Here is a 23,346-nt window from a genome sequence, read left to right on the forward strand (position 1 = left end):
AAAATACAAAAACTAGCCAGGCACGGTGGCGCCTCAGGAGGCTGAGGCAGGAGAGTCACTTGAACCTGGGAGGTGGAGGTTGCAGGGAGCTGAGATCGCGCCACTGCACTCCACACTGGCTGACAGAGCGAGACTCCATCTCAATAACAACAACAACAACAACAAAGAAGCTCTCAACAGTGTGAAACACAGATTCAAAATCCACTGAGACCTGGGTAAATCAGGAAAGAGACACTGAAGAAAAACTATACTTGCTATAAGCAGTAAGAGTACACAAAAATTTAAAAATTAAGTGAATAAAAAACAATATTTATCTCCACATTTTTCCGGAGCAAAACTTTTAAAACTATCCAGAAGCACTGCTCTACTTAGTAACAAACAAAACATTTAAAAAAACTATAGCATCATGGGTTTTTTTCTAAACATTTGTTTTCTCATTTTAAAGTATTATATGCCCACTACAGAAAATCTGGAAAATATATAGGAGTTGAAACTAGTAAAAATCTCCCATATTCCCACCTCTTAAGTATTCTTTCATTTTGATATTTCTTTCAAGTTCTTTTTCTAGGTATAGATCTTCTATTAACATTGTTTTAATTACATTACACCATCTTACTTTTTACTTTTCCATAATGTACACTTGTCCATAATACAGTTATATACATTTTCATGGTTTTATATCTCATTTAGCACTTTTACTAGTGTACTTGAATGTCCCTTAAGTAAATGAAATTTAAGTCGTTCCTAATTTTTCACAATACTAAAACAAATATTTCGGTGAATTTTTTTGTGCCATGTTTTTTTTCTTTTTCATAGAATTTAATATGAATTTCTAAAAGTGAACTTACTGGATAAAAAGATGAACATTCAAACCTCTTTATTTCTACTGAACTGCTTTTCACAGCAACTGCCTTAATTTATACACCAATGTATGGGGCTCTCTGGTCAAGACTGAAGATGATGTAATACTGCTAAAAACTCCACTCCAGCAGAGAGGTCTCTGGTGATGCTCCAAATGGCCTGCTCTAAGGGGCAGGCTTTAGTCCTAAGACTTACGGGCTTCTTGGGATACTCCAGACCACACACTGTTTGAAATGTCCTCCTCCCCCAGTTTCTCTAATTCTATTTTCTTCGCTTTTCCTGCCCCTCTAAACCTTCCCCATCTCCTCTGCTGGTTCCTCCTCCTCTGCTGCTTCTATGCATGCTGCTGTCACCTGGGCTCCAGCCCTGGCCCACTTTTCACCTTGCATCTCCAAGTGATCCCATTTATATGCTACTCAAACCTGTTTTCAGTGCCAACCTCTCCCTTAAGGTCCAGAGCCTTACATAGATCAAACTACCTACTGAACTCTACTCATGATATCCCAGTGGCATACCTTTTGAAAACTCACTATGACCAAAACAACATAATTTTCTACCCAAACACACTCTGACTTGGCAAATGGCAGCACCATCAGCATAGGTAATGATGTTAGAATCTAAATCCTTTCAATATTTTTAGTCTTTACTTAAGTCTTCATCTAGTTTGAACAATATTCCAAACTTTCTCTGTATTGAAGTAAATTGTATAATCGTTGCTATATTATCATGAAATCTGACAGGCAACTGAGAGTAGCCGGGGGATTTTCTAATCAAGAGTGGATGTAACAGTCAAATACAATCTCAAAGCAATAGAACTCACAGCGAACCTGCATGTACACTTCACTTTACTCAAAGCTGTATCGATGCCAAAAGTTTTTTTAAATAAAATTATGTTTTACATTCCATAACAAAATTCACTATTTAAAGGAATCCTATTATGACTGCTCGTGTAAAATCTAATATAGAAAACAACTGTTCATGTTTTTGATATTCATAAAATACTTAAAAATATAGCAACAAAAAATGTTCCAGCAGAGAAAAATTAGTAAAATATACAATTCATATTTCATCTAAATATTTTACAAAATCATACAAAACTTTAAAACTGGCATGTCATAATGCAATTTATTGAAGGGAAATATATAAAATACATGAAATATATAAAAATTTAGTTTCCCATTCATAGAAGAAAAATGTAACAAACAGGATTCTAACCTATAGATTTCAACTGAAGTGAAGGAGATGGAATTCATGAAATCTTCAGGTCCTTTACAGGCCTTATAAGATCAAACTCGAGAAGGCTCAGATCTGACAGAGAAGATCCTCAAATGACTGTGGGGAGTTAGGAGTGATGAGGAATTTGGGTGGTTTAGGAACCAGGTTAAATTCTCACCAATATTGCACAAAAGCCAGTCTGGGAAGTTTCAGCTCCTTGATGACCCAAGTACCATATGTAAGTTAAGCGGTTTAGCAAAGTAATGTAAATGTTCATGGAAAAATTAGATATTTACCTTCCAATAGATTATTAAATTTTTTCCATCAGAACTCCACTCTCTCCAAGTGTCAGGCCCCTTTGAAGGAACTAAAAAGGAGATTTTAAAGTTAATATCTGAAGACACATACTATATTATGGTGCTTGGCATTTTTTTTCTAGGGTATTTGAAATTCTCAATAAAATGTGAAGCAGTTCAGTGGCTTCCACTTAGAAAACAGAGCAATGGAAAATCTAAGCTCTCAACAACTTTTGCAAAACACACGGCCCCTTCAAATGGGTGAAAATCTACCTGCAGGCTGGCTGTACTGGTTCCCTGGGTTCCCCTCTGTCTCACATCCTCCCACTCCCTCACTTGGCCACATACTGGCTTCCTGGCTGTCCCTTAGATATGCCAAAGACATCTGCCTCAGGCTCTGCATCTTCTGTGTCCTCTATTCCTCTGCCTACAACTCTCTTCTCCTAGATAAAACAACATGGCATGCCTCCTCATCTTTATAACTCAGCTTGAGTATTACCTTATTAGTGAGGTCTTTTTTAACTACCCTATTTAAAACTGCAATTCCTTTCACTGCCACCCCCTCTTATCCCTCAGCCTTTATTCCTATCCTTTCCTCTCCTCTGTGGCATCTGTCACCACCTGATAAACTGATGTGTCTATGTCTTTGTGTGTGTGTACATATATACATATAGATGTGTATATATATAAATTTATTTCTAGTTCTGGATCCTACAAACTCCACAGGCAGAGATCTCTGTTTTATCTGCTGCTATATCCCTGCTAACTGGAACAATTCCAGACACATACAGGTTGAGTGTCCCTTATCCGAAATGCTTGGGAGCAAAAGTGTTTCAGATTTTGGATTTTTTCTAATTATAGAATATCTGCATACATATAATGAGATATCTTGGAGGATGGGATCCAAGAACACATAAAATTCATTTATGTTTCATATACACCTTATACACACAGCCTGAAGGTAATTTCAGACAATATTTTAAATAATTCTATGCATGGAACAGATTTGTGTTAAGTACTAGAGTGTGGAATTTTCCATTTGTGGTATCCTGGCGGTGCTCAAAAAGTTTTGGATCTTGGAGCATTTCAGATTTTCAGATTACACATGCTTAATCTGTAATGCATACTCAGTAAATATTTGTTGAGTAAATTGATGCCTTCATCTTAATGAGGTGCAAATAAGATGTTTCCTCCTGGAGACAACAGTTCATTAACTGAAGGCAAAAACTCCTATTTGGCTAGTCTCCAAAATGACCAATAATCCCCATGTGTGTGGTGCCCTCCCACACTGCATTAGGGTTGGCCTGTGTGACTAACAGTGTACAGCAGACATAATGGTATGTTACTTCTGATTTTAGATCATAAAAGACACTGTTCAGTCACCAGCTGTGGGAGGAACTGGCTGCCATGAGCACACTTAAGCAGGCCTAGAGAGAGGCCCACAAGGTGAGGAACTGAGGCCTCCAGCCTTTAGTCACATGAGTGAACCATCTTGAAAGTGGATCCTCTAGCCCCAGTCAAGCCTCCAGTTCCCACCCACACTCCTGACTGCAGCCTCATGAAAGACTCCAAGTCAGAGATAGCCAGCTAAACTGCTCCTGGATTTCTGACCCATAGAAATGGTAAGATAATAAATATCTGCTGTGTTAAGCCACTGAATTTTAGGGTAATTTGTTGCACAGCAATAGATAACTTATATCTTCTCTCTCTGTACTCATGCATAGCTTTCACTTTTGATGATACAAGTAATTATAACTTATATCTTCCCTCTCTGTACTCATGCATAGCTTTCACTTTTGATGATACAAGTAATTCTTACATATATCACAAAGCACCCTGTCTATTCTTCACATCTCTTCATGTGGAGAGGCAAAAATCTACATCAACATCTATCATTTATTTGTTTTGCTATTTCTTAATTTTTTTGGAGGAAGTATTACATCTCCTATACCACATAATATAAATAAAGCTCTTGCTATCTTTTGTTAAATGATTCCTAAAAAAACCTATTTCGGCCGGGCACAGTGGCTCATGCCTGTAATCCCAGCACTTTGGGAGGCCGAGGCGAGCACAAGGTCAGGAGTTCGAGACCAGCCTGACCAACATGGTGAAACCCCATCTCTAGTAGAAATACAAAAATTAGCCAGGCGTGGTGGCAGGCACCTGTAATCCCAGCTACTCGGGAGGCCGAGGCAGGAGAATCGCTTGAACCCGGGAGGCGGAGGTTGCAGTGAGCCGAGATCGTGCCATTGCACTTCAGCCTGGCGACAGGCTGAGACTCTGTCTCAAAAAAATAAAAAATTAAACCTATTTCTAAGTTTTTTTTTACACCTAACATCTGGTTTTTCAAGGATAGAATATCATTCTGTCTTTGGAAATTATCATATTTAGAAAACCAGTTACCTGATTTTATAACTATCTTGACCTAGGTATACTATAGAAACTGAAATTCAAGACCTTTTAGCCACATCATTTCTCAGGTCTAGGTCATAAATAAAAACTAACAAATTCTCTTTTTTAGTAATTTTTTTTAAATGCCAGTGAGTTAAAAGCTAATTAAAATTCCAAGCAGAAGAGAAAAGAATAGGAGAAAAATCATTCTATGCATTATTGTAATATGGTAATACGGTGGCAATCATACAGGAGCCCTGTCCTTTCACATAATTTATGCCAATCATTTTTCTATACTATGACAAAACTTCAAAAACTATCATTTAAAATATCTGTGATATTTTATTAGCAGGTACTACACAATTTATCTAACCATCCCCCACTTTTAAGGACTCTGATAACATTTTTTTTTGTTTTTAATTTTGAGACAGAGTTTTGCTCTTATTGCCCAGGCTGGGTGCAATGGCATGATCTCGGCTCACCGCAACCTCTGCCTCCCAGGTTCAAGCGATTCACTGCAGCATCAGCCTCCCGAGTAGTTGGGGTTACCGGCATGTACCACCATACCCAGCTAATTTTGTATTTTTAGTAGAGGCAGGGTTTCTCCATATTGGTCAGGCTGGTCTCGAACTCCCGACCTCAGGTGATCCACCCTCCTCGGCCTTCCAAAGTGCTGGGATTACAGGCATGACCCACTGTGCCCGGCCAACTTTTTCTTTTTAAAGAAGCTGAAAAACTTCAGGATACACAGTAATTATTAGCCATATATCACTTAGTTAACTTACTGGCTTCTGTGGTTAAATGTTGTTTTTTATTGCTCCATTTGCTCCATTTCCAGAAAGTTTCAGTAGAACAACGAATCCGAAAAGTATATACAGTGTATGGATTTAACTTGTCCAGAGCAACAAGATAACTTGAATTTTCTACTCCTTTGATTGTGACATTCCGCTATTAGAAAACAAATAAATATGTATGTATGTATATACTGTGTGTATGAAGAATATATATAAATATATATACACATACATACACTTTTGGTAAGAAAGCCTTCACATTTGTAACACAAACCGACAGAATCTCAATGAGTTTGTATATATAACACCCAAAGCAGTTTATCCACTATAATATTTTAATTCTTATATACCTGCCAAGCCAATGAAATTATGCCCTGCAATAGTAATAAAAAATTGAGTTGTCTTTTTAATTCAAATACTGGCTCTAAGTAATAATGGTCAATTAAATTATCTAAAGGATTACATAATTTTGATAATCAGTCAAATGGCTAACGGTGATGCAACAAACCTTAACATGATTTAGTAATTTGAGATGACTGTGAGGAATAAATGTATTATTTGGATGATATCTGGAAGTTTCTTGGAGGCTGGCATTACCTTTTGTGCATCTTTGTTAATATGACACTTAGAACTTCTAGTATGATGCTAAACATGTAGCAAATATGAAACAAATACTTCCTTAAACTAAGTAAATACAGTTAAAATGAAACAATTCTAAACAAATTTGAAGATCTGCGTGTCTCACAAAAGCCTCTGAGCTCCCCAAAACATTACAAAGAAGCTTTTCAGATTATATTTCACAGTTGTGACTGATTTTCTAGACATCAGTAAATTTCCAAATGAATAGTTAAGTACACCTCATTTATTTTAGACTTACCACAAATTACAAGATAGTATAATATAAAAGTCAACCTAAATATTTAAAATGTGTTAAAAAGTCATGTTGTGACTTATAAGTACCAATTACAACTTGCTCCCACTGCCACACTTCACAGTTTTAAAAAATCACTTCTGCTGTCTGGTGCCAATTCATCCATTAATGATGCTAAAGGTTACAGCAAAAACTACTCATTCATTCACAAATTTACTGAGCACCAGCTATGTGCCAGGTACTATACTGCATCTGGGAACACTCTGAGGAATAAAAGTCAAATTTACAATTGTTATTCAAATGATACAATGCTGTTATTACATGGATACTAATGTCTTTCTTGGTTCTTAGTAAATCTCTATAATAAACAATCTGAGAGCTTAAGCATATCAATTTGCTTAATTCTTTTTGAGAACTGTTTCATCCAAAATAATCACAAAGGAAGTCTTTAGGAGAATCTTACCTGTTCTTGTACTGTATTAGATTTCTTAATTTCAATTTGACATAAAAAATTAATCTTTGCAAAGTTGCCTGGTAAATGCCAAGAAAGTTTAACAGCTGTTGAATTAATATCCTTCACTTTGAATGAAGTAGGAGTATGGGGATAAACTGCAAATATAATTAAAGATTACTTTAAACATTTATTTAAAGGGGTAAGCTATCTTCTAATACGACAACATAAAAAACAAGGAGGCATCATTAGTGCTAACCAACAACATCCTACCCAGTATTTGTGGAATCGACAAACCTAATTTCTACTACTGACATCTTGCCAACATTTTTAAACAATCAATCATGTTCAAAGCTCTTCAATTAGTGTCAGGAATACTCAAAGGTAGTAAGATCACAGTATTTACCTTTAAGGAACTTCTAATTTACTTGGGGAATGACCAAAAAAAAAAAGAAAAAAAGAAAAAAAGAAAGAAAAAAAGAAAGATAATAAGAATACAAATGCTAAGTTCTAAATGCATGATACAGATATTAACTACTTCGTACATGTAAGCACGGTAGGGTAAGTCTTACAGTGAAGATGGAACTTAAGATGAACTTTGCAGGAAGAATCAGACAAAAACTGGCCAAAAAAAAAAAATGCAGAAAAGCATTTTAGGCAGAGATGGCAATAATGAAGGTACAGCGAGGCAAACTGCATATTACGTTGGTGATAGTGTGTATGCCCACTTGAATGGCAGGAAAGAATCACAAGCGAAGTCAGGCTGAAATGGCAGAGGGCAGACAAATACATACAAATACTACCATGCCAGGATAAAATGTAGCCATGGTGACACTAGGAAAAATCCAGAAATCACAAAGATGACAGGAAAGAATAACTGATAAAAGTGACTTATACAAATAAGGCAACAGGATCATCTACTAATCACTTGTGAGACTGTATAATACATGCCTTTGGTTTAGGCCCTTTCTCCCCTGCCTGAGTCTCTAAGAGAAGGTCTAGGCCGTTGTTCAGTGTGCTGCAAGCCTGACATGGAGTGTTAATGCACATGGACTGTGGGAATGAATACCAAAAAGACCAACCACATTTTATTTTTATTTGGAGCTATGTATTAATACGATTGGTAAAAACACAGAAATCGTTAGTAATAAAAGGGACAAACTATTAATACATACAACAACATGGATGGCTTGTATTTAAAAAAAATGCCAACCTGCCTACTGTACGATTTCACTTATGTAACAGTCTCAAAATGACAAAACAACAGAGATGAAGAATAGATTCATTGTTGTCAAGGCACAGGGGATGCTGGAAGGGCAACAAGAGCAAGCTCCTTTGTAGCGACAGGGCAGTTCTGTATCTTGCATGTGGTAGTGGTTACCTGAATCTATACATATAAATTGCACAGAACTACACACACACACACACACACAAGTACAAATGAATGCACATAAAAACTGAGCAAGGTCAGTAGTCCAGTTAACAGTGTTTTAAGAGTGTCAATTCCCTGGTTCTGATATTGTACTAGAATTATATAAGATGACACCACTGAGGATAGCCAGAGGATGGGTTCACAAGGCTCTTATTATTGCAACTACCAGTGAGTCAACAATTACTTCAAAATAAAAGTTTTTAAAAATTGGGCAGAAGATATTTCAGAAATCAAGAATTATCAGAAACAGCTACTTACAGTTTATTTGTAAATTACTAATTCAAGTATTTAAACTCAATAAAATAGTAAAACTTGAAATTATACATTTAAAGTTTTTATAAATATATGAAATTAAGTAACTATAAAGAAAATAATCAGCAAAAAGTAATCTCCATAAGTATTTTTCATTAACCAAAGCATTTCACCACTTCTAAAGTTATTTTTAAGACATTAGTTTATTTATAGCTTACCTTTTTCAGTTATATTAACTAAAATTGTTGATTCTGATCGACCCAGAGGATTGTGGGCATTCAAAGTAAAATTATATATTTCTTGATTTGGAAGCATTTGAAAGAATAATTGATAGCTTCCATTTGTAGGTGCTTCAGCTCTTTTAAATCTAACATATTTTCCTGAAAAACTGTTAATTAAAAAAAAAAATTTCAAAATGGCAAGAGATAAATATTGCAGGAAAAAATAGGCAAATTTGTAATACTTAATTTGTATAAAAAGTTTAAATTTCTAATTAGAGGCATATTACATACTCAGAGAAGAAAATGTACATGATACAGAAAATAGGAGAAAATAATCAGCTGTAAGTTTACTACCCAGAAACAGTCTCTGTTCATATTCAAGTGTTCTTCATTCTAAGCTTCTTAAAAGAGGAGACATGAAATTGAGTGTACATGTGGCTGAACTGCAGTACGTATAAGTGTAATTTTATACAGCATATTTGGTTTTATACCTTGCTTGCAACATAAATGACCTAGTGCACTTCCCTATGTCATTTAACATGTACCTCCAATGTACTCCTTGCTATCTGACATCCTTTCCCAATTATCATTACCTTTCAAGTAAAGTGTAACTTGTAGCACGTGGGCCCACCAATGCTGTCGCCCTTCCTGGATTCCAACTACATAGAATTTCTTTTAAATCATGTGTCTCACAATTCAGTTGTTGAGGAGTATCTGGTGGATCTAACAAAAAAAAAGAAAAAAAATCTAGGTACTTATGATTACATATATTTTCCCTGAAAACATAATATTTTATAAATGTTAATGCTTTCCACAATTTCCTAAAAAATGAAATAATTTACTATTTACATTTTACTTTTGAACAATGCAGGAATGTCTTGTCAGAGTTCATATTACATTAGAATTGACAGATTAAAATATACTGAAAAATGACTCTTAGCTCATTTGGAAACTCCCTATAAACTTCAAAGATCAATGCCCACTTTTTCCCGTTAATCCTATTTCAGAGTCTACCAAATCTCTCCAAGAAACCTGTGTCTAATATGTTAAGTCAGAAAAATCTATAGGTTAAAAAGTATTATCACCTATCATCAATATACTGTGATTTGAAAAGAAATACCAAAACATACTGAAAATCAATAAGTCATGCTACATGTTTCAGAGTTCTAAAATACATTGTAAGTACTGTTATTTAGAAAACTCTTGGTAAAATCCTGCGTCTCCATATTCAAACTGACTGCAGCTCTTTCGTTGTTTTTCTCTTTATCAAAACTGTTCTCCTTGGCTTTAAAGCAGGACTAGAAAAATTAATTTTTTTTTTTTTTTTTTTTTTTTTTTTTAAGATGAGACCTTCAAAGTGATAAACGAGCTGGGTGCAGCGGCTCATGTCTGTAATCCCAGCTCTGGGAGGCCGAGGCAGGCAGATCACTTGAGGTCAGGAGCTTGAGACCAGCCTGGCAAACATGGTGAAACCCCATCTCCACTAAAAATACAAAAATTAGCCGGGTGTGGTAGGGGGTGCCTGAAGTCCCAGCTACTTGGGAGGCTGAGGCAGGAGAACTGCTTGAACCTGGGAGGTGGAGGTTGCATTGAACCCAGACTGTGCGAGAGAGTGATACTCCATCTCAAAAAAAAAAAAAAAAAAAAAGTGATAAATGAAAATTCTGCAGTCTGACACTGTTTATTATACAAATATTTCTGTAATCATGTTTAACCATACACATATAGAAACTGGTATTTCCTCTGTCATATTTATCCAAACTATCTTTCACTTTTGGTAAAAGTTCTTTTTAAAAAAAACTGCTTGTTTAAAAATTCTGTAAAATGTTTTTTTCACAAACTTGAATTAAAAAAAAATACTACTTAGTTTATCAAGCAAAACTTAGAAAATTTTATACCTTCTCCAGAGATGAGGAAAACATCCTTCAGTGATATTTTAGGTAACATTAAGAGGATTAATGAGTGTTTATATGAGAGTTTAACAATTAGATAAGTAAACAAACACTGACATATTTATTCTGAAAATTGTTTTAAACCTAAGGCCAAATATTCAGTCACTCTATTAAAACCACATACTAAAAATTTGGAATATATTTAAAATGCTGGTTATCTTAGGATTTGGCAGATATTAAGTTGAAATATTAAAATCTAAACAACAAGAGCAAATAAGAGATAAATAGAAGGACAGACAGAAGGGGAAAAATTTGAGAGGACAGTATTTGAAATGTACTAATTTTCTTTTCAAAGAAATTGACTTATAAAATAATCAACTGAAGCTAGGTTAAAAGCTAGGTATACATCAACTACATTTTTATGTACCAGTCAATAGAAAGTGCAATTTAAAAAACAAAGTCATTTTTAATATTACCAGAAAACACCAAGCACTAGGAAAATATTTACCAAAAGACCAAAAGACATAAAAACCTCATATTAAGATGAATTAAAGAAGACCCAAGTAAATGTAGGGATATACCATGTTCACAGTTTGGAAGATGCAAATATTGTAAGAATGAAAATTCTCCTAAATTGATCCACGGATTTAACGTAATCCCAATCAAAATTCCAGCAGGGTAGGTGTATGTGTACACAGACGTGTATGTAGGGAAAAACTAATAAGCTGATTCTAAATTTCTTTTCAGTATTTACAGTAAATGGTGGCTTAACAGGATATCCATAAAGAAAAGGAAATAAATGAATCCTGATACCTAACTCACGAAATAACCTGTTCTTATAAATTTCCTAAAAGTTCCCTCTGAAGGGAGATGTTACTGCTGCTCAACAAATATTGTACAATATTTCAACCTCCAAACGTTATAAATGAAGGTTAAATTATAAATTAAATCAGCTTGTTCTATCACTATGATAAAAGATTACAACACTGTCTGAAATAACAGAAATGGAAACAGTGCATAGTCTCATCTTTTAAGTTTTAATTTCTTTTTTCATACTTTTAAGTAATAGCTCATTTTTGGTATTGCACACGAAGCAACTTCACTACATATACCACTGGGTCTCAACTTAGACTCCAGGACTATTTGTGAAAAATGCTGCACGTAATTTCCTAACATTCCATTAAGAAGGAAAATATGATTTCCAGGATTTAAATTTGAATGTAACCTTGCTTTCACTTAATGCATTACTGAGAAGACAAAGAGAGTCAGATTACAGCCATCAAGGTGAGATGAGCACCTAAGCCTGGCTATTCCTTTGGGAACACACCAGTATCTGAATGAAATTCATCAAGAAGTACTGTATAAGTAAACAAGAGAGCTGCTGATCTAGACCACAGCTGAGAATCATTAAAAAGAAAAAGCACTAAGCAATCAAAAGAAATATCATAAAATCTAGTTAATCTATCTTACACACTTTATTCATATGACCTATAGACTAAAATCCCAGACTTCTAATTCAGCATGCAGGGAAGAAGGGACTCACTGATAAAGCTGTCAGTGACACCAAAACGTTACGGTTGCTACAAGGAAGGGAGGCAGAAAAACTCTAAAATTGAGACCTCAAAGTTCTAAATGTTTATCTGTGGACATTCAACACAAGCCAAATGGGCAGGGCAGCCCACAACAAACAACTACTTCTGGAAATACCATGGAATTTTAGACAGTGGGGTGATCATGTTAATACAGACACCTTGAATGATAGAGCATACATCATATACAGAACGCAGTGGGAGAGTACATTTCCCCTCACCCATGTCCTCCTGCCAGCCTGTTCTTCTCAAACCTAATAGTTAAAAACTGGAGAAGATATGTTATGCTACTGAAATATTTTGTGTAAAATTGCTATAATTTCTTTAATTTAGATATTTTAAAAAAGGTATACTTTAACTGGAAAATTAATTCACATAATATCTAAACAATGCAGGGTTAAGAAATATTATATACTATCCTTGACTTAACAAAGTTGTTAACTAAGAATTTAAACTAAACATTAGAAGCTAGATGTTTCAAATCTGATTACAAAACCAACAAATTATACAGATACAGGTTATGTACAAAACAAGCTTGCAATTCATTTTAAAACAAGCAAATATTCTAGTGCCTCCTTTGTATACAGCCTTTATATTAAAGAACAAAGAAATGAGAAAGAAACAGAATCACTCCCCACACCTCCCACTCCAGAAGAAGAATTAAGGGTTTCAAGGAGGACCAAAACAGGCTAATATGAATTCTCTCTTTAAAATCATATACTTACATCCAGCAAAAATAACAGTTCCAAATATGTTATCTTCGGTTGTAAAAACCACATTTGTTCCACTACTTGCAGAAACAGAAATATTATGAATCTTGATTGCAACATTTTCCCCATCAAGATGGATCAAGGGGCAGTTTGTATGGCCAATCAGTGCTGATAACACTTTTTCTTGACTTATACAACAAAATGTTATGTCTGAGCCTACAAGTATCACTTTATCTTGAGGAAAAACCTTAGTCTGAGAATCAGGCATCCCTAGAAAGAAAAAGAGGAATTATCAACATTTTATACAGAAGTCTTTTACATAAACTTTTCTATATTTTAAGACTTTTTTTTTTCATAAGATGACTTTTAAAATAGCCCAGTATATACACTACAAACTGTTAGGTACTTTGGATGGTCCAAAGATAAGGTGTGTTCCACAGGTTTTGTAGGAGCAACATATATACAAGAAATTTTTAAAAAGTGTATGTGGTTTTATTTACTTATGAAGGGATAATGGTGAGAAAGCAGAAGCAGATTACAGGTCAATATCTAAACTTAATGTCATAGGTTTATATCTAAGAAGTCTAAGGGTTGAAATTCCGTGGGTTTATATATACATGCGAACAATCCACGCCCTCCAAAAATCACTAAATAATTCCATTCCTTTTATTCAATGTATTTAGGGCATATGTCTTACTTTCCATTGGCCTAAATATATGCCCAAGTACTCTACATCCTAAAAAACAATTTTCTTTCATCTAGTCCCCTTCCTTCCTCTAATCCTTTTCTCCATAGAGAGATCTCTCTCTACAATGATTACCAGCCTTTTCAGGATTTCATTTTATGGTCAACAATTTTCCAGGCCCCCCATCCAAACTGCCAACATTCTCCCTATGTATCAGTTTTACTTAATGTACGGATGGTTTTTGTTATGCTTGCAGATCCCCATGTTCCTGGCAATAACTATGCAGCCTCTAGGGATCTGCTCTGTGAGCCAGAAATTGGGAACTATTTTTTTTTAAAATAGATTTCATCTCAGTATCATCTATACACAATTTTTAATGCTCTTCACTTCCTACGACAGTGATTTTCAAACCTGGATGTTTATCCAACCACTCAGAAAGTTCTTTCAAAATACAGATTCCTGAAGCCTATCTCAGACTTTTAGATCAAAATCTCCAGGGATGGTGGGCTTAGATGCTCCCAGGTAATCCTCATGCAGCTGAGTGAGGTTATGAGAACTGAAAGCTTAAACTAAATCTTACTCTTAAGTAAGACTAATTTAAATCATTTGAAACAAAAATTCTTTAAATATAAGCTTACAAGAAATGTTCTTCACAGGGCTCCAGTCACTCCACTCTTTGCGACCAGAAAAATGAAGACTGTCAATGTAGCATCTAATTTCCACAAAATGAATGGCACACTCCAAGGGCATATCTGAGGCCCAACTCCAGTGATGAAGTGTATCTTTGCCATTCAGAGTTGTGTTGTGGGTCACCTAAAAATGAACACAAACAAAAAACTCTATTTCCAAGTAGCAATATGTTTTGCTCTCCTTTAGAATTAAAAGACACAATAGATTCTATATAGTCATCAGCTAAGTTTATGGTTTGTCCTTTAATACAACTGAGTTTGTGTAAGGTGTAATAGCAGAGTAACAATAATCATGATTCATTTTTGTTTACTTCTTCAACTTTAGGCCCTAACGTATTATATAAGATGTTGCTATTCATTGAAACATTCAATTTGGTATGCAAGAAAATACAGGTTGGGTATCCCTTGGGACCACAAGTGTGTTGGATTTCGGACCTTTTCAGATTGCATTATATACTTCTCAGATGAGCATCTCTAATCTAAAAATCTAAAATCTGCCTGGGCACGGTGACTCACACCTGTAATTTACCCAGCACTTTGGGAGGCTGAGACTGGCAGATCCCTTGAGCCCAGGAGTACAAGACCAGCCTGGACAATATGGTGAAACCTCATCTCTACAAAAATAAAAAATAAAAAATAAAAAAATAAAATTAGCCAGGCATGCTGGTTTGTGCCTGTAGTCCCAGCAACTCAGGAGGCTGAGGTGGGAAGGTCTATTGAGCCTGGAAAGTCAAGGCTGCAGTGAGCTGAGATCATGCTACTGCACTCCAGCCTGGGTGGCAGAATGATATCCTGTCTAAAAACAACAACAAATAAATAAAATAACAAAAATCCCAAATCTGAAATGCTCCAGTGAGCATTTCCTTTGAGCATCATGGTGGGGCTCAGAAAGTTTTGAATTTTGAAACACTTTGAATTTTGGATTTTCAGATAAGGGATGCTCAACCTGTATACCATTGCCTAATGATCTAAATTTTTCATGGAGTAAAAGTAATGAATGGGGTTGTACTTTCAAAAGTTTAAGTCAAGCAGAGGAGCAGCATTTCAATAAAATAGTTTAAGACTAGATTTGTTTTTTATATAAGTATTCTATATATTTACTTTTATTTTTAAATAGAAGTTCAAATATGTATGTTATACTAATACAAAGTATTATCAATTGTAAGAAATGAGCAAGATTTCAATAAAATATTGAGGTGCTATAAAAGATAACTTGGGACTTCTAGGTAAACACAATAAACAAATATTTCCTTCTCCCTTACCTCCTGAAATCACTTCAAAGTAGGAGTAAACAGATTTTTTTAAAAGGTGTGAATGGACAAATACAAAATATAGGAGATAAAGCAACATCACTAAAATCTGGAAGCTGGAAAGCAAATGGATAATGGTAACTGATGTAGAAGACCTGAGAAAACGCAATCTTAAGCATCCAATGGGAAATACAGGAAACCAGCTTGCTTCTATTACAGAAACGCCAAAGGGCTCAGTGAGTGGCTATCCCAGGCTTCCCTGGAAATAAAGAGCTCAAAACAGCAGGATTGCTTGAAAGTCGTTTGAAGGTATGTTGGCTACCCAGATCCCTTCCTATACTCCACGCTATCGAAGGACTACCTTTGTTTACCTTGGCAGAAAAATAAAGATATATGTTCTGGAAGAGTAAAAAAGAATATCTTTGGATTGAAGAATTTTAGGAAGAGATGAAAATGGGGACTATCATTCCAAAAACAGGGGGATTGCTAACCTATGCCTTCTTCCTCTGCTCAGCTCCCAGGATACTGGTTTGCCAGATTAATCCTCACCAGGTAATAGCCTAAATGAACTTTTCTAAGTCACATGAACAGGTCAAGATAAAACACCTAAAATAAAATTTGGTGTTTGCCACCTGCATAGCCCATCCTCATCACTCTAGAGGGAGGGCCCTCATCAACAAGTCCTATCCAGAGAAACCAAAGTGCCAATTAGATTAAAAAAAATTTTTTAAGAGCCCCTCACTTAACTATGAGCAGCAACCAGGATGACCAGAAAGTGTACAAGAAATTCTAATATGAAAGTCAATGACCAAAAAGAAAAGAAAAAGAAAAAAATGTGAGGAAACAGGGCACGCAGAAAAAAATTTTTAATCATTAGCATCCTCAGAGATAAGATATTGCATCCATGAAACAAAAACTGTATACATTAAAAAAATCCTTTCTTTCAAAGGATCTTCTATAAATTAATAAACATATGAATAGAAATTCAATAGCAAGATGCAAAATTCAGTTTAGAAGAAATTTCTCAGAAAATAGAAAATACATAGAAAACAAGAAAGGTACAAACAATCAGAGGATTGTTGTGGAAGGTTCATGAAGAACAGAAATTCTAAAAAAAAAATAAAAAAAAAAAAAAGGAGAAGAGAGAAGGACAAATCAAAGAAATAAAACAAGAAATTCCCAAGCTGACACACATGCGTTTTTAGACTGACAGGAGTCCAATGAGTGTCCAGCACAACAGATAAAGGTAGATCCACACTAAGAAACAATGGAATCATACCTTCAAAATCTTGACAAAATTTCCCAACCTATAATTTTTACCCAGTTAAACTAGTAATCATGCACGAGTGCAGAACAGACATTTTCATAAATGTGGTATCTCCATGTATTCATTTGGTAAGCATTTTACACTCCGCCCAGTAATGTATGATATGAAAGTTCCAGTTCCTCTGCAACTTCTCAGTATTAGTAATTGACAAGCTTTTAAATTTTTTAAATAATTAAAAGAATAAATTATATTTGCAAGTGAGCTGTTACAGACAGCAGAGAATATCTACAATAGCAAGTAACTACTGGAATACAGTTGGCTCCCCTCTATTCATCGCTCCCATCTGTGGGGTCAACCAACTGTGGATCAAAAATACTTGGAAAAAAATTCGCATCTGTGCTAAACATGCGCAGACATTTCTTGTCCTTATTCCTTAAACGATATAGTATAACAACTACTTACACAACGTTTACATTGTATTAGGTATTACAAATAATCTAAAGAGGGTTTAAAATATACAAGAGGATGCCCGTAGATTATATGCAAACACTACACCATTTTACATCAGGAACTTGAGCATCTTTGAATTCTGGTATCTAAGGGAGGTCTGGAAGCAATCCCCCAAAAGATATCAAGGGACAAGTGTATATGCTTCCACAAAAATGAGGAAATAAGAGAAAAACTGGAGATTTAGCAAAAAGAAGATCCATCTTAAGACAAACTTGTAGGAAATACCCTAGATGATGGAGACCCCTTGGACCACAGCTTCCTAAGGAATGTGTTGAAAGACACTGAGGTCTATCTTGAGTGAGCTATAAATATATCTAGGTATTAATCCATTCAAACCTAGAACTGATCGGTAGGGGTTGAGGCTACTGGAGCCTCTGTGATGCCTCTGGCCACAAGCGGTCTCGGCTATTTTACCACACTCTGTGCTATACAAATATTATCAGTGTCTGTGTGAAACCTTCTGTGAATAAGGTTGGGAAGCCAGTCAGAAGGCCCTCAGAGATTTATTCGCAAAGATAAAACTGATAAAGTACTTCGTATATTTGAAAATTGCAAGGAGATCTACACTGCCTGCAAAGAATTTAGGATTAAAGTGATGAAGCAGAGAAATAAACAAAAAAACAAGATAATATAAGGAGTGGACAAAAAAATGTGGATTTTTTTTATAGACCATAATACAAATGATTAATACTGTTCTACCAAAAATTATCATAGATTCCACTGGAAAAAGATAGGAAAATGGCAGGCTGCAGGGAGAAGGAGTCAGAGGGAGGAGCAGAAAGAGATAAGGTGGTGGGGTTAGAGGAGAAAAGGGAGGGGGGCTGCTATCAAGAAATAGCAACATAAGCATGCTATTTGGAGAAATGAAGATAAATAATGAAAGGGATCAGTTAAAAGAGTTGAAACAGGTTGTTTCCAGGGAAAGTCAAGGAGGAGTATTTGTGTGGGGGCAGCAGTGCCTAGTGAGCTCTTCCCGGTGTGCGCAGCACACAGCTCCCACTGCTGGACGCAGAGACCATGCACAGACAAGTGCCTCACAAATCAAACATGAATACGAAGCATTCTTGATTTTTAAATTTTAAAATAATAGCCTTATTACAAAATAATAGAATTAAAACATCATAAAATGATCACAAGCAATTTTGTCTTAAATACTAACATTAATAACATACTATTAATAAAAATGTCCTGGGGCATTTTCCCTTTACAGTTCTAAAGAAATGTGTTCTTTCTCATTGCTTCTTGCTATTATTTTCCCAAACAAATTTTTTCCCAAAAGTAGGGAATTACTGTCTTGTCATTGGCTGACTTACGCATGTTGTAGAATGAGCTATATGGTTTTAGCATAACAGTCCCTTTATTTAAGTCTGATTTCACTCACATTTCAGAGTGTCCCTCTTTAATTCTAGTATTCTCTAGTTAGTTCCTCCTCAATACCTTAAAAATAAAAAAGCCTTGTCCCTATCCATCTGACAAAGGGCTAATATCCAGAATCTAAACTTAAACAAATTTACAAGAAAAAAATCAAACAACTCCATCAAAAAGTGGGCAAAGGATATGAACAGACAGTTCTCAAAAGAAGACATTTATGTGGCCAATAACAAAAAGCTCATCATCACTTGTCATTAGAGAAATGCAAATCAAAACCACAATGAGATACCATCTCATGCCAGTTAGAATGGCGATCATTAAAAAGTCTGGGAACAACAGATGCTGGAGAGGATATGGAGAAATAAGAATGCTTTTACACTGTTGGTGCGAGGGTAAATTAGTTCAACCATTGTGGAGGACAGTGTGATGATTCCTCAAGGATCTAGAAGCAGAAATACCATTTGACCCAGCAATCCCATTACTGGCTATATACCCAAAGGATTATAGATCATTCTACTATAAAGACACGTGCACACATATGTTTATTGCAGCACTATTCACAATAGCAAAGACTTAGAACCCACCCAAATGCCCATCAATGATAGACCGGATAAAGAAAATGTGGCACATACACATCATGGAATACTAAGCAGCCATAAAAAAGGATGAGTTCATGTCCTTTGCAGGGACGTGAATGAAGCTGGAAGCCATCATTCTCGGCAAACTAACACAGGAACAGAAAACCAAACACAGCATGTTCTCGCTTATAAGTGGGAGCTGAACAATGAGAACACATGGACACAGGGAGGGGGACATCACACACTGGGGCCTGTCAGGGACTGGGGGGCTAGGGGAAAGATAGCATTAGGAGAAATACCCAATGTACATGATGCACTGATGGGTGCAGCAAACCACCATGGCACATATATACCTATGTAACAAACCTTCAGTTTTGCACATGTATCCCAGAATTTAAAGTGTAATAAAAAAAATTACAAAATTAAAAAAAATAAATAAATAAAAAAGACTCATCCCTAAAGGGAATAGTGACAAACAATATTTGTTTAGCAGCTTTACAGATATACTATTTACTTTGCAGACCCTAGAGCAAATATTGCCACTGTACCAATGATAAAAATGAGGTTTGAGGAGTTATCCTAAGCCCATAAGTGGTAACCCAGAGTGCAAAATGTTAGGCCATAATGACAAGTTAAGCAATATAATTTAAATAAATAATAGCTTTAAGACAGCACTGGTAGAGCTGTATCAAAGTTAGCTGCAAATTAGATTAACAGACAAGACTTGCCATGAGAATCAAGAAAAGTGAGAGTTTGTAGGCTGAATTAAGATGGGCTTTAAGGCCGGGCGCAGTGGCTCATGCCTGTAATCCCAGCACTTTGGGAAGCTGAGGCAGGTGGATCATGAGGTCAGGAGATGGAGACTATCCTGGCTAACACAGTGAAACCCCGTCTCTACTAAAAATACAAAAAATTAGCTGGGTGTGGTGGCTCGTGCCTGTAGTCCTAGCTACTGGGGAGGCTGAGGCAAGAGAATTGCTTGAACTCGGGATGTGGAGGTTGCAGTGAGCCAAGATTGTGCCACTGCGCTCCAGCATGGGCAACAGAGCGAGACTCTGACTCGAAAAAAAAAAAAAAGGATGGGTTTTAAAATAAGGAGTAGGCAGTCTGGGCAAAAAAGTGAGACCCCATCTCTATAAAAAATGGAAAAAAAAAAAAAAAAAAAAAGTTGGGCACAGCTGCATGCATCTGTAGCCCCAGCTACTCAGGACACTGAGGCAAGAGTATCCCTTGAGCCTAGGAGTTTGAGGCTGCAGTCAGCTATATGATAATGCCACTGTACTCCAGCCGAGGTGACAGAGCAGAACCCTATCTCTAAAAACAAAACAAAACAAAACAAATAAAATAAAATAAGGGGTAGGATTTGACCTGGGTCTTGAAATGTAGGTTCAAGTAGGATATGTGAGAAGGAAGAGGACGACATTTTAAATTTAAAAAATATATATATTTTTTTTTTTTTTTTTTTTTTTTTTTGTGAGACGGAGTCTCGCTCTGTCGCCTGGGCTGGAGTGCAGTGGCCGGATCTCGGCTCACTGCAAGCTCCGCCTCCCGGGTTTATGCCATTCTCCTGCCTCAGCCTCCCGTGTAGCTGGGACTACAGGCGCCAAAATATAAATTGTAGCAGTTAAGAGAAGACTCTTAACCAAGCTGCCTGGGTTGGAATCCTGACTCCACCAAAGTCTTCCTGTGACTCTGTTGCCATCTGTAAAATGGGAATAATAATATATCACCCTCCTGGGACTGTTGTGAGGATAAAAAGAATCAAGGTATACAGTAATGTGCTATATAACAATATTTCAGTCAATGTGGGCCCACATATACCATGGTGGTCCTTTAAGATTATAATGGAGCTGAAAAATTCCTATTACCAAGTGACATCATAGCTAACATAATGGCATAGTGCAACATATTACTCATGTGTCTGTAGCGATGCTGGTATAAACAAACCTACTGTGCTGCTGGTATAAGAGTATAACACATGTAATTGTACTCTGTACATAATACTTGATAATGATAATAAATGACTATGTTACTGGTTTATGTATACAGTGTACCACACTTTCTATCATTATTTTAGAGGGTACTCCTACACGTTTTTAAAAGTTAACTGTAAAACAGCCTCAGGCAGGTCTTTCAGGAGGGATTCCAGAAGAAGGCCTTGTTACCAGAGGAGATGAGAGCTCCACACATGTTACTGCCCCAAAGACCTTCCAGTGGGACAAGATGTGGAGGTGGAAGACTGTTATACTGACGATCCTGGCCCTGTGTCAGCCTAGGCTAATGTGTGTGTTTTTGTCTTTGTTTTTAACAAAATAGCTTACAAAGTTAAAGAAAAATAATTTTTAAAAATACAAACAAGCTTATAGAGTAAGGATATAAAAATATTTTTGTACAGCTGTACAATGTATTTGTTTCAAGCTAAGTGTTAATACAAAAGAGTCAAAACGTTTTTAAAAATTAAAAGTTCTAAAGTAAAAAAGTTACAGTAAGCTAAGGTTAATTTATTACCAAAGAAAGAAAAAAAGTTTTATAAATTTAGTGTGGTCTAATTGTACTGTGTTTATAAAGACTACAGTGGTGAAGAGTCATGTCCTAGGCCCTCACATTCACTCACTGACTCACCCAGAGAAACTCAGTCCTGCAAGTTCCATTCACGGTAAGTGCCTTATACAGGTGTACCATTTTTTATCTCTTTAAACATTTTATTGATACATAGTATTTATGGGATACATGTGAGTATTGATTACATGTACAGAATGTGTAATGATCAAGTCAGGGTACTTGGGGTATCCATTATCTTATGAGTATCATCATTTCTATGTGTTGGGAACATTTCAAGTCTTCTAGCTACTTTGAAATATATAATACATGGATGCTAACTACAGTTACCCTACTTGGCTATCTACCATTAGAACTTATATCTTCTATCTAACTGTATATTTGTACCCATTCACCAACCTCTCTTCCTGCCCCTGTCCCACCAACACACCCTTCTCAGCCTCTAGTATTTATCATTCTATTATTAATAATATCTCTACCTCCATGAGATCAGCTTTTTTAGTCTCCATGAGTGAGTAAAAACATATTATATTTATCTTTCTGTGCCTGGCTTATTTCACTTAGCATAGTGGCCTCCAGTTCCATCCTGGTTGCTGAAGATGACATGATTTCATTCTTTTTTTATGGCCAAACAGAATTCCATTGTGTATATATATCACATTTTCTTTATCCACTCATCTACTGAGGGACACTTAGGTTGATTCCATGTATTTTCTATTGTGAATAGTGCCATGATAAACACATGAATTCAGGTAACCCTTTAACATACTGATTTCTTTTCCTTTGGATAGATACCCAGAAGTGGGACTGCTGGATCCTATAAGAGTTCTCTTTTTAGTTTTTTGAGGTATCTCCATACCGATTTCCATAGTAGTTGTACTAATTTACATTCCCAATCACATTGTATAAGAGCTTCCCATGTTCCACATTCTCACCAACGTATAAGTTTTTTTGTCTTTTTAATAAAAGCCATTCTAACAGAAGTGAGTTAATTTGACTGTGGTTTTAATTTGTATTTCCCTGGTAAGTAGTGATGTGGCTGCATTTTTTCATATACCTGTTGTCCATGTCTTCTTTTGAGAAATGTCTATTCATGTCCTTTGCCCACATTACAATGGGAGTATTAATTTTTTAATTGTTGAGTTGTTTTAGTTTACGGTAGATTCTTGATATTAGTCCTTTGTTGGACAAATAGTTTGGAAATGTTTTCTCCCATTCAACAGACTGTCTCTTTACTCCATTGCATTCTAGTCTCAGCAGCTGCAGTCTGCGCTTCTCTCACGCTTCAGCCTTAGCAGCGGCACATCATGCCCCACTTGTGCTTCAGCAGCCGCAGGCAGGGGACTCTGGGCACATGGAATACACTTTAGCAGTGGGGCCACTGCTGGTGTTCTGCTGGCTGCCTCACTTTCCTCTCCCTTCCCTGCTTTAGGTGCTTCCTGTCACTTCTCTTGAATCCCGA

General features: G+C 36.0%; 1 protein-coding gene across 5 annotated transcripts in view; it reads right to left on the minus strand.

The window, feature by feature from the left end:
- Positions 1-23,346, minus strand: part of LIFR (LIF receptor subunit alpha) — a 114,404-nt gene that overhangs the window by 22,335 nt on the left and 68,723 nt on the right. For all 5 annotated transcript variants that reach the window (XM_050795111.1, XM_050795112.1, XM_050795113.1 and 2 more), the window contains 7 exons: positions 14,299-14,473; positions 12,991-13,245; positions 9,378-9,507; positions 8,782-8,951; positions 6,892-7,037; positions 5,549-5,711; positions 2,373-2,443 (listed from right to left, as the gene is read on the minus strand). In XM_050795111.1, the coding sequence (XP_050651068.1) occupies positions 2,373-2,443; positions 5,549-5,711; positions 6,892-7,037; positions 8,782-8,951; positions 9,378-9,507; positions 12,991-13,245; positions 14,299-14,473 (1,110 nt within the window). The remainder of the gene's footprint in view (positions 1-2,372; positions 2,444-5,548; positions 5,712-6,891; positions 7,038-8,781; positions 8,952-9,377; positions 9,508-12,990; positions 13,246-14,298; positions 14,474-23,346) is intronic.

The sequence above is a fragment of the Macaca thibetana genome, chromosome 6 (genome assembly GCF_024542745.1).
Source record: "Macaca thibetana thibetana isolate TM-01 chromosome 6, ASM2454274v1, whole genome shotgun sequence".
NCBI classification, from domain to species: domain Eukaryota; kingdom Metazoa; phylum Chordata; class Mammalia; order Primates; family Cercopithecidae; genus Macaca; species Macaca thibetana.